Below are 12,919 nucleotides of genomic sequence, written 5' to 3'. Positions count from 1 at the left end.
GTATTTCCTCAAGCCCATCCTGAGAGAAACTGTTTCACTGGGATTGGTGTAGTTACTAAAATGATTGGGAAGATATTAACTTTAATGAGTTTTGCTCCTTGCCCTGATGACTTACCTAGATACTCATCCTATTAACAATAACAAAAAAACCAAAAAAAACCCAAAAAAAACCAAACTCACAAACCCCCAAAAAACATAAACAAACACCAAAAACAAAACAAACCCTAAGAACCAAAAAACATCAAAACAACCAAAAAACAACAAACCAAAACACAGAGTTTTTCAACCCGTTTGACAGACATCAGATAAAAATTATTTCTGCCTGGTATCTATCAAATACAAAGTGACTGTATTGAAGTATGATGATTTAGCCCATGCAGTTAAGTGTTAGGTGCAAATGTGTTTCAAAAGTGTTTCAAAAGTGCTCTGGAATTGACTGAATAAAAATAAGCAGTGTCCTGACGGAGCTACTGTAAAAACACCCTGCTTTCCACAAACACTAAGCTTAAATGAGCTATTTTAGGAGATTTTGCTTTTAAATTACTTTACTATAGTGATAGCACCAAAATTACAATATGTACCCAGCAGTGCTAGTACAGACCCATGGAGTAGCTGTATATAATTCTCTTGTATAGGATATGACTTTGCAGAACCCTATTATTTCATGTAGTAAACAATGAACGGCTATGAGGAAACAATAATGTTAATATTATGGGGCCCTCAGTTCTCTAGATTACATTTTTATCTCAGAAATCTGAAGGAGTGCAGAATACAATCAGTCATCATTATTCATATGAATTTATTTTTGACCCCTCTGCTTGTGTTCAGTTCAGTATTTTTTTCACTTTTTTCTTCTCACTATCTAGGCTGTATGTGTATTTTTCATGTCCACTTTTATTATTCTAGCCAGATATGGTAAATGGCCAGTCAAGACCATGTAAACAATAGTAGCAGTTAACAAGAAAAAAGAAGCACTATTAAAAAGTTTAAAAGAAACAATGTTGCAATTGAACACCAAGCCATTCTGATAGGACATTCAAAACAATTAACACTATTTATTTCTTCTTTAATCTATTGAATTCACATGAAGACTTCCTCGTAAATGCGCGTAACAGAAACCTACACCATTAAACATGTGTTTGGTGTCTTACCCTGCACTCCAGAGTTGTCCACTGGAGCAGCTCATGCTGATAGATGCTGCTCCATGGTGTGGTGAGTGCACCCGGGGTGGCAGGTCAGGACCATGCAGCCTGTCCTCCCTTCCCCAGCCCCAGCAGGACAAGAGGAGAAACTCACGGGTCAAGATATAGTTTAACAAGTGAAGAAAAGAGGAAGGAAAAGTAAAACAGGAGATGCAAAGGCAATCACTCACCATCTCCCACAAGCAGACTGATGCCCAAGCTAGTCTAAGCAACGGTTACCTCCCCTAAAACATCCTCCCCTGTTTTTATTGCTGAGCATGACACTCTATGGCATGGAATAGCCCTCTTGTCAGCCTGAGCCAGCTGCCTGGACTGTGTCCCCTCCCAGCCCCATGTCTACTCGCAGTCTAGTCACTGGAGAGAAAAGTGGGAAAAGAGAAAATCTCAACTGTGCAAGTGCTGCTCAGCAATAGCCAACCCACTGGTGTGCTATCAACCTTGTTGGAGTCACTGATCCCAAACACAGCACCACAGAGGTTGCTGTGAAGAAAATTAAACCCAGCACACCCAGACTTAGTTCAATGGGGCTGTAGAAATAGTAGACCTTTGCAGATGATCTCTTTACTTGTGCATTTTTTCATAAATCACTTCTGGTGCATCAGACTACTGAAAACAGACACACACTGGCGTCTTGATTCAGTTGCTTTTCCTTGAATATGTACCATATGGCTCAGTTTTTGTACAGAGGAATTTATTGATTCCCTTATAACAAATAGTTGATAATGGGATCGTATTTTCTTTTTTTTAATATCAGAGGTCCCACTACAACATGCCAATTACAACCAGTCACATATGAAGACTGCCTCGGGAACATTCCTGTCTTTTGTTGATGCCATTACTTTTATGTTAGGTACCTAAGAATTGTCACAACAGTAGTTTATGAAGAATCAACACAAAGACCTTACTCTGACAGAAATACTAATGATTGGATCTGGCCATAGAAAAGTGTGACTTTTTTTCCACTGCATCTTCAAGTAAATTTGTAACACTTTTCTGTTTCAATCAAGCTTATCCTTAAGAATTCTTTCTGTAAGATTTCCTTAGTATTTTAGCTTCTGCTTCCTTTAGCACACCCTTCCACTCTCATGTGGCTAACCTCCAGCACTGACAGCCAAGAAAAAAAAAAGAGATGCTCCTCTTAACAGTTCCAATAATGGAAAGAAAAGACTCATTATGTTCTGAGTCTGGCAGTGCTAAAGTATAAATCAAATCTCTCTTCAAAACCACAGCAAGTTACTCTAGGTCATGTCACAAAAGCAACACAGACTTCGTACCTACCACAGTCGAGCCCCAAACTAGCAACTTGTGTGGCTCTGTACTTCCCCTAAACTAACAGCAGTGCCAGGGCTGAAAAGCTTCTAGTCAAAAGCCCCAGGGAGTGACACCCACACAGAACACCCTGTGATTTATCCTGAAGGTAAGCATAGGCAGAAACTCTACTTGTCCAGAGACTAATGCAAGTTTAAGATTTAAATAGTAAGAGATATGACATGCTCACAAAGTATAGAATGGAGACAGCTAAAAGCAAAATCATTTCTATGATACAGACAACTGGTAAGCCACTTCGTGAAAAAAATTAAAATTTTAATCACATCTCAAAATTACTGCTTCATTAAATAAGTGAATAAAGTGAATTACTGCTTTTTCTCTATGGAATTACTTAAGTATATATAAATAATTTTTATAGTACATACATTTACCATAATTTTGTTGTATTTATTTTTAAATTAAACAGCAATACAGATATTCCATAGAATAGAAACCTGTTTTCACCTCTGAGACTATTGTAATATTGGTTGTTAACTTTTGTTCTAGTTTGGAGAATATGCCTCCAGTTACACATGCTTCTTTGCAACATGACAAATACATTTGTGAGACTCCACCAACTGAATAATGTCAGCAATCAGGATTAGCAACAAGGCAACTATTACAACAGCCCTATCAAAAAGCAAACTTAAATAGTCAGAGCTGTCAAGAAAGACCTATGAATATTAGGCAAAACAGGTATACAGGGAAATCTCTCCAGATTCCTTCCAATTCTGCCTCCTATGCCTTTGGGAAGTTGCTAATTCCTGAAATATTCTTACCCCACTGAATAATCTCTCTTCTCAGAGCTATATTTGTGTCTCTTTCTCTATAATGTAGAGCATATTAAGTGGAGATGAAATTAATACACAAAACTAATAGAAAATACAAAAAGATGGGTAATGGATGTGTATTTGCAAGACACACCTCAAAGAGCTCAAGTCTTTGACAAATAATCAACTTTTCCTCTCCAAGTGCTTGTCCATTTGCACTTTCACACACCAGCTGCCCCCAGAGCCTCACCACATCTTCTTGCTCAGAAATGAGTCTCTGTGTATTGATACATGTGCTATCATGTATCATGAAGTATGCAATATACACAAAACAAAAATGGAAACAAGAGCCCACATTAAGCAGATTGCACTTCCTCAGAGTTTGATTGGCAGCTGATTTTTCTGCTCATTAGATGACACATAACCTTATAAACTGACTCAGCCACTGCTTCCAAGAATGTGAATCATTAGAGTGCATGACAAGCAAAATGACAAGCTGGACTTGAGAAACAGGTTTAGAGTTTGTCTATAAAATTTAGGAGTTCGTATATAAAATGAATTCTGCTGCAACAACCAAAGGCTTTGCTGCTATGACACATTCATTTTCTGTTCACCAGCAATGTGGTGGATTGCTCCAAATAGCACGTAAAGAAAAAACAACTGGTGAGAAAAGTTTCTGGAAACCTGAGTGCATCATTCTCATCAAGGAGAGAGAAATAAGCAAAATGAACTGGCACAGTGTTCACTGTGAACTCCAAAAATGCAGTCACTAACAGACCAAGAGTTTTATGGCGTTGGGGCGAAGGAAAGATTTGGAAGCATGGGGCAAAGTTATTAAGGCACCTAAAGCTGACCTAGTTGTTGGAATGAATCATTAGAAGGCCTGAGTTTATCCTATAACAAGCAGAAGCAGGTTTAAAAATACATGTGCAAAGTTCAGACCATCCAAATGAAATTTTGTCTTTCAAAGGAAAGAGAACTTACAGAAGAAAATCAATTGCCACAAAACATAAACACAAACACGTAAGTAGATCTATGAGGAATAAAAAAGTCAAAGAATGTTCCCAAAAGGAAATGCAACAATCACTTCTCTGTCTCAAGCCTACAGTTGCTGGGAGGAATTGAAGAGCATGTGGCAAACACTGCATTTCTAACACTTCCTTTGTTCATTAATAGCTTTGCTGACAATGAACTGCTAAGGATGCTACTTCCTACAGAAAATTCCACTGTTCACAACAATAACACAAAGAAACCCTGATAAAACCACATTTCACAAAGTAATCATTAGCAGTAACACCTACCATCTACTTCATGAAATGCCAAAAACTTTTAGGCATTTTATATAGCAAATAAATTCAACAGTTTGTGTAATAGAATGCCTATTCCAGTACTTACCTGAAACAATCTCATTTCATTAAGGACATCTAATTAATAATGATAATCCACAAATTATAGAGTTGGAAGCCTCCAATTAGATGTTTGACTGTCTTAAAACTAAAAAAAACCCTTAAATTATTTGCATTCATTTAATTTCAGCGGCTTTCACTTAAATGTCTCATTGCAACTTTTTCTCACTGCAACAGCTTCAGAAGTGCCACAGAAAAAATTAGTTTCGCAAAATTAGAGCAATTTAACAGAGCAATTTTTTGGAAAACTCTTACAAAGAATCTTCCAGGTGCAAGCTATGGAATTACGATGAAAATTTGACAATAGAAGCATGACAGCTCTGAATAAATTTCAGTCACAATAAATTAAAAATGGACAGCAATGTGCAAATAGGTATTCTGTATTATTTTAGAGTGATAAAAAGGTCAAATACATAAGTGAAAACTTTTCACAAATAACCACACTAATTATGTAGTTACTCATGTATGTCATTCATCCAAAGAAGTTTCACATGTATACAAAACCAGTTTCATGGAAGTGCTAAGCAATACTTGGCAGCTATGGCTGTATTAGCAATGGCCAATAAAACTGGGCCTGTATAGTGAAAGAGTTTAAGAATATTCCATATTTTACATGGTCCAGGGGCTTTCCACTTTGAACTAGTTCTCAGATTTAATCTTAAAGATTCAAGGCTTACTAGTGGCTGAAGTGTATTAGGCACATTCCTGCAGCTTTCACATTATTTTGAGCAAAAGGAATCCCATCCAGGTCACTCCCTAGGCTAACTCCACAATGCAAATCAAAGTAGAGGCGAACAGATTTACTTCAAAACTGCATGGCTGATCCAAATAAAAACAGTAGGATAACACACTCATTGCTGTATGTTACTTACTAAGAAAAAAAAAAGAAAATAAGCGTTTAAAGCAAAGAGAAATCTAACTTCTGAGAGGCCAGAGCTGAATTTAAGAAGAATTACCGTGATATAAGAGGAAACAAAAATATTTCAAACTTGATACAAGATCTTTTACACTCAACTCTATGAAATACAAGTTTATCACACCCATGTGGGCATGAATCACTTGACTGGAACGGTATGCACGTGAAACTGAAAGCAGACATACAATTTCATGACAAACTGGAGTCAGACATCTATTTACCAAAATTTTAGATATTTTAGTCAGTAATATTAAATAACTGTCTCAGTAGTGGCACACAGCAACGAAACAAATTAATACAGATTCTCTCAACTCTTGTCAGATAGCAAGAGGGAATAAAATTACAGAGGAAATATTTGGTAAGTTTGAGCAATCTGACTACACTGGTTAACAGTTAAAATGAAAATATATTACTCATAACACTGAGGCATTGCTGGTAAAATGGAATAATTATTGTGATAGCAATCACTGTTGCCTCAAGAATGTCCAAACATTCCCTGCATTAAGCCTTTTGTCACCCAATCTCATCTAGCCATCAGATTCCTTTCCTGTTCCTCATCATGAAAATAGTTAAGCACAGAAAACATGAAGTGTAGAATCACATTCTTTCGAAGGAGTACTTTGCACATTTTCTGAATGGAAGTACTAGTTGCTGCATATGGTTTCTTGAGGGTACCAAATCCGAACTGCATCTCCATCCAGCAACAGTGAGATGATTTGCACCAGAGAGAACAGTCACTTATAAAATCTGATCCTTGATACTTCTACTAGATTTCTCCATCCTCCCCACTCCATTAAAATACAAAATTCTAGTGAATTTACATCATCTAAGGATTTGTTATAGTGAAATTATCAGTCTAAATTTTGTAATAAGATGTTAATTATTATACTTATTCTTTTTATTTTCTTTCTTAATTGAGAAAGCTAAATATTATTCCTTCATTATTTCAGGTTACAGTTAGTTACCAAAAAAACAAAGATAAAAGCATTCCAAATAATTTCTAGATGACGGTCCTATATTTTCTAAAATGTGGTCCAATTCTCTAAATGTAGTTCCATGTCCCACTGAATTTCTCTCTTGGATTGGTTTATTCAAATGTAGAGGATTTTAAAAAAACAAATCTACCCATAGTCCAGGCAATAATCACACCATAACCTCTAATATATGAAACGTTTTTCTTAAAGCAGGGAGTCCAGTGGTCACAAATTGCCACATTCCTTCCTCAAGGACATTATTTTGGTACCTACCAGTTGAGAAATACCTGATAACAACCAAATTGAAGTGGTCTGAGCAGAGGCATGACAATATTCACTGACTACATCACACAAGTAGATATAATCATACTTTGGTTCCAAGGTCCATGGGCTACAAAGAAGAAAGAAGGCATCACTAGGATCTTGAACAAGGGTGCATAAGCAGAGCTACACTTTTGGAAGGATGTGGAAGAAATTAACATATTTTCAGAAATTAGATTAAATCTTCCAACCTGCAGTGTGTGTCTTAAAGCAGCAGGCCACACTGAAACAGATAACGGTTTAAAGACTGAAGTTGAATTTTGACATTGCCACAAAAGAAGATGCCATGACTTCATTTGCTCTCTCTCACAGCACACTAATTGTGGATGGGCAGCATCCAGATTCTCACTAATATTTATGCATTTATTCAAAAATGAACTAACAAGGAAGAACGGTGACAGGGGATATGTTGAGAGAGCGTATTGGTTAAAGTAACACAGAAAAATTCTTTTAAATTGTGAAAGCCAGAGCATACCACATCTGTAGGCCAAACTCTGGCTCAACCCAGTTTTCACCATGTCCGCAACTGATGAATATCCCTGTACACTGCCTAAGTTTTATTAAGTTTTTCTGATTTTTAATTACATTGTGGAATAGCTATTTTTGAATATTCAAAATTCAACTGAAGTTTCTTTTTCTTTTCCTTTCATGGAAAAATACAATTATTCTTCAGCATCTGAATGTATATGATAGCAAGCAAAAGGAACGCTTTATATATCTGGATTTCTTGATGATACCTCATAGAACTATAGAAGAAGAAAAGTTTGTTCCCAGGATATAAAGTATCTATATCAGTTAAACATATACAAAGCACATTAAAGTATGTTGTTACAAATGAGAAATTCCTTCTCATTAGAATGCACTTAATACTTTATTATACACACAAGGTAAGACATCTTTTCCTGATTAAGGCATGTTTAATTCTAGGTCAACCCAGATTTCAAGTATCTCACTATACATATATAAAGTCATTTATAGGTCAATACTATGAATTTCAATCAAAGCGTTGAAAATTATCACCAAATTCTAGAGAAGTCAGTGTAATTTTGGATGTCCTGGGGGTAGAAGGATAGGGACTGTTGAAAGTCCCAGACATACAATCTTAGTTTTTTCAGCCCTGGAATATCTGAATTACCTTACCCTGTAACCACACACCACAAAGCTGACAACAGAAATGCTGGAATATAGACTGGAAATGTTATGAACTCACCTTTTCCTCTTTCCACCCCCACTTCCCCAACAAATTTAGACTAGAAAAAAGCAACAGCTATCCATATTAAAAAATCCATATTATCCTTAAATCTAAGTTCATTAAAATAAAAATTATGTATTTCAATGATGAATTCTGCTTTGTCTTTATGTGAACTGTACATAAGCTTTAAAACTGAGCATGTGTCTTGATAGGTGTGGCCAGTGCACACACCATAATCATAATGCTTGTTTGTACCTTACTTATCCCTAAGAAAGCTCTGAGGTTTAATTGTGTCATTTGGATTTTCTGCACATTACTTGTCAGGACAGATCAGTATTAGTTTCCTTACTTTTAATTAAAAAAAAAAAAAAAAAAAAAGCATGTATTTACAATAGGGCATTCACTTCATAGTGAAAACTCAGTTTGAAGTGGTACTGTGAGAATGAGACCACTTTCCATGCCAGTTCACTGACATACAACTTCAGTAACTTTGATGTATGGCCTACAAGCAGAATTTAACCAGCATGGCCGGTTGACCACGTGACAGATTAATAACAACACACTGAAAATAAACACATATCACAGGTACTGATGGTTCTGGCAAAAATGTGATTCTAACAGTTCAGTTCTGCATGCTTTATCTTCTGCATTTAATCTTTTTTATTATTGTTTTTTACTGTTTAGAAGTTATGAGTCATTCTCTAGAACAACAACAACAAAAAACCCCAAAAAATCCCATCCAACAATAAGATAAGTATAAGCCAACTTGCTATGCCTCCCTGCCAAAACATTTTTTATTTAGCTACGGATACTTTCTGGTTTCTGAAACAAGTCTTCAGCTTTGATTACACATAGCTATTGATTTTCCTAGTTACGAAAACAAGACTGCATTTTTAATCCACAGTTGCACAACTGTTACCAGGCTCTGCTCCAGTTAACCAGTTATGAATAAAGTTACAGTTCTTGAATAAGATTATTTGTCTGTTTTTCAAAGACTTTTTAAATTTGTCAGAATTCTGGAAAATCATAGCTGTAAATGAATAAACAAAGAAAAGTCTCATCTTCACAGACCAGGGCTTGACAGGCAAACATACTTGCTAGTCTCGATGATAACCTAAAATATACTTTGTCAAACTTCCATACATGAAGGTGATCAGAGTTATCAGTGTATTTTCTTCAAAAGCAAGTAAGACATAACTTGAATAATTTATCCTTAAGATTAATGTACTTTTAAACAACCTTTTGAACAGCTGATATGAAACAAGTTGTATTCTCAGAAACTGATTTTAGCTGCAGCATCACAGAGTAATCTAAGAAAAAAAACAGCAAAATGATCTCCAACCTGAACAATGCTCTTGCTATTGGACCAACCTTCCATAATTTACTTCAAGACCTGGAAGGACAGCTTTACAGAAAAGAATTTCTAAACACAAAGCTGAGAAAATCAAAAGCGATTTTTAAGGAACAACATCTGCTTCTGAATGACTGCAGTTTTTCAAGTCCTGGAAATCAAGGCTGACAGAAGCACTTTTCCTTCCTTTTTACTTTTTCATGGGAATTTTGGGTTAAAACAATAAAGTGGCGAAGTGAAAGTGCTACAGAGATACACCACGGAGGGGAGGGGCAAAAAAAGAGGGGTTAAAACCCACAAGTCAAATCAGTAAACGTATCATTCAAATATAACGCGCAACAATTACAGAGAAACTTTAAAGCTATTTACCTCGAGGGAGGGAGATCAAAGAGCTGTTTTCAGTCGGAGCTTGCTCTGGCCCTCCAGGCCCCGGAGGAAGAGGTTCTCTCACTTGGGACATCTGCCAGCTCTCTCGCCGAGTAACAGAGAGAGCCTGCACCCCTCTCCAACAAAACTAACACGCGACCCTGAAGGAACAAGCAAATGAAAGGACTCGTTAATGTATTTTAAGCAGAAAACTCACGGCTCGGGGCGAGGGACTGACGAGGGACAGAAGGGAAGCGGTGGCAACTTTCCGGCGCGGCGGCGGGCGCGCCCCCCGCCCCCTACAGCGAGCACCCGCGGGGCCGGGGGGCGGGAGCGGGCCCGGAGCCGGGCGGCCGCGGGGTGCCCGGGGGGGCCCGTCCTCCGCGGCGTAGCCGGCCGGCAGCGCGGCGCTCCTACCTCCGCATTTCCTCCCGCCCCGCTTCCCCGGGCCCTGCGCCGCGCCCCGCCCCCCTTCGCGCCGCTCCCGCTCCGCCGCGCCCCGGCCGCCCGTCCCGGCGGCCGCCTCCCCTCACGTCGTGCCGCCCGCCCCGCACCGCGGGCCTTCCCCCGGCAGTGGCGCGCACAGCCTGGCACTCACAGCCGCTGTCCCGCCGCCGCCGCAGTCACTCCTTCTCCATCATTTCCGGACAATGAAACATCCCGCTCCGGCTGGCGGCGGCTGAGGCTCGAGGCGGCGGTTGTGCAGGTCCTGCCGCCCGCCAGCGACGGGCCCTCGGGCTGGGCAGGGCTCGGCTGCACGGGGCCGACCGCCGGGCGCCGCGCTGCCCCGGCCGGGCCTCCAGCCATGGAAATTCCCCCAGGAGACCGCAACCCGTCAGACAGAAGTAGGCAAGAAGGGGAAAAAAAGTCCCAGGAGATTGTGAAAGGGAGGCTTTCCAGCCCGGGCAGGGTTTGCAGCTGCAGCGCTGGCAGCGGTGCGGAGCGCGCTGAGTGGCGCAGCCGCTGGCTCCCAGGTTGGCCGCGGTGCTGCGGATCGGCCGCCACCAGTTGCGCCTCGGAGCGCGGAGCGGCACGTGGAGCGCCGCAGCCCCCTGTCCTCCGGGCCTGCCAGCCTCCGCCGGGCCCTGCCGACCTTCCTGCCCCGGCCCCTGACTGCTAACGTGCAGATATAGCCATTAAAAGGACTTCACAGCGGGCACACAGAAAGAACGCGAGTTTTCAAAGCAGTTTTCTAAAGTAGAACTCTAACGTGCAAACTACTTCCTCTGCTACCATCTGCCAAGTAGTGTTACCTAGACTTTCTCCATATAGGAAATAACATTTCTTTCCCATGGCACAGTTTGATGCGATCATCAGTCTTAGGCTCTTTCTTGCCCGCAGCACGGGGAACTGCAATTATTGCTCACACGTGTGCTGGTGTCCATAAACTACATGTTTTGCCTTGTTTATGGGAATATATTATGCCACCTTTCTCAATTGAAGTGTGTTCAGGTTTAAAATGTATTTTCCTTAAAATTTACAAGAAGATTTTTTTTTATTATTATGGTTTAGTAAATATGCCAGCTTTACTGGTATGGCTCATTGCAGTGAGATATTGAGATATATCTTTTGGGAAACAAAGGTAAGAATATAAAACACAAGTCGTAGACTATCAGCACCCTAACATGAGAGACTATAGCTGATAGATATTCATTTTGATATCACACATGCTAAGCAATATGCTCAGTTGTTAAAAGCTGACTTAAACTTTGTCTTTTCCCTGACATGCTTGCAAAACAAGCAGGATAAAGTATAAATACCTCACTAAGAGCCAATTCTATGTGAACTCCACACCCTTCAGGGCTAACTCTTATTTCAGAAGTCATCAGTAATTTTGCTGTACAGCTTTATTTTTGTCATTGCTGGTGCAAAAGAGAAGTGTGTTGAAAAGTGCATATGCTTCCCTCTGAAAAATACTATAATTTTAAAGTATTTCAGTAACCTAAGGTGTTCTTTGGGTGCAGCATAGTCTTTCTTTAAACATTTCTATGGAAAATGGGGGGGGAAAATATGTTTTATGTAGGAAAAGAGCTATGTAAAAAAAAACCAAAACATTTGGGCAAACAATGCTATTATTTTACTGTGTAATAATAATATTGGTCTCAATATCTACACCTTTTGTCTATGCAAACATTGCATAACTTTCCATAGTCCCCTCCTTGCTGTCCCGGGGGCAGAGTGATCAAAACATAAGGTAGAACAACTTACCTCAAACTCCCAAGTGAGTCAGTAGCAGAAGAAAGGTTGTGACTCACTCTCAACATACAAGCTTGTGTTTTTCCCTCTGAAACTGGAAACATAGCAGGGAGCTGTGGGAGGAGCAATAATTTAGCCAACCACACCCTACTTCCAAAATATTTCATTGGATAATAAATGCCTATGAAGAGCTGATACCACCCAGGATTGGTGTTTTGGTTGGTTTTTAAACCTTATCTATGAAACCCACATGGTGAACTCCCATGACGGTCAGTTTATCTTCTTTAAAAAGATGATGGGGTGAGCTCACCCTGACAAGGTTCAGTAAAGTTTAAAGCAACTAATTGAATTTACGGGATCTTCAGCAGACAGTACAACTGATGCAGTTTCAGATTGTCCTAAACAAAATCAGATTAAGAAAAAGTAAGATAATTCAATACACAAAAAGCCCAATTCACTGAAATAGTAGAGCAAAATATTGTGCAGTACACATTACATACCAAAGGCTGTGATTGTAAAAAGATGAGTCCAGATGCGGTCCCTGTTAATGAGATACCACAGATAGGCAAAATTCATTGGCATACGCACTTCCTGACACTACAACATACTTTTAACAAATACCCAGAAAATCTAAAATCTTTGTTGTATTGCTTTCCTGTAAAATACGTATCATTCTAAAATATTGACAATTCTCAGGAAGTGGGTAGTTCAGATACTAACACCAGCAGTCTTTCAAGTAGGCTAGAAATTTGAGATATACTGTATCTTTCTATAGCAACTGAGTTACTGGCTCTTGCACATATGCTTTCCAATATAGTCTTCCATTGTTAAACCATAAAATTCAGGTTTTGTAGGCAATTGATGGCAGATCCTGGGATTGATATGAAGAGAAATTCAAAAGTCTTGTAAATAGAAAA

At 39.2% G+C, this 12,919-nt stretch overlaps 1 protein-coding gene across 3 annotated transcripts in view; it reads right to left on the bottom strand.

The window, feature by feature from the left end:
• MDFIC (MyoD family inhibitor domain containing) overlaps positions 1–12,097 on the bottom strand; it is a 52,096-nt gene extending 39,999 nt beyond the window's left edge. Inside the window, exons 1-2 of one of the 3 annotated variants that reach the window (XM_014249056.2) lie at positions 12,015–12,097; positions 9,810–9,967 (exon numbers count right to left, since the gene is read on the bottom strand). In XM_014249056.2, coding sequence (XP_014104531.1) covers positions 9,810–9,900 — 91 coding nt within the window. In that variant the 5' untranslated portion in view covers positions 9,901–9,967; positions 12,015–12,097. Of the gene's footprint in view, positions 1–9,809; positions 9,968–10,223; positions 10,309–10,404; positions 10,651–12,014 lie in introns of those variants that run through there. The other 2 variants (XM_014249057.2, XM_014249058.2) reach the window with 2 other exon arrangements.
• Between the last annotated feature and the right edge of the window lie 822 nt (positions 12,098–12,919).

Source organism: Pseudopodoces humilis, chromosome 5, assembly GCF_049639895.1.
Source record: "Pseudopodoces humilis isolate 2021_Gansu_Grassland_sample_001 chromosome 5, ASM4963989v1, whole genome shotgun sequence".
In the NCBI taxonomy this organism is placed as follows: Eukaryota; Metazoa; Chordata; class Aves; order Passeriformes; family Paridae; genus Pseudopodoces; species Pseudopodoces humilis.
Note: the sequence above shows the minus strand (reverse complement) of the source record. Positions and strands in the feature narration are given on the sequence as shown.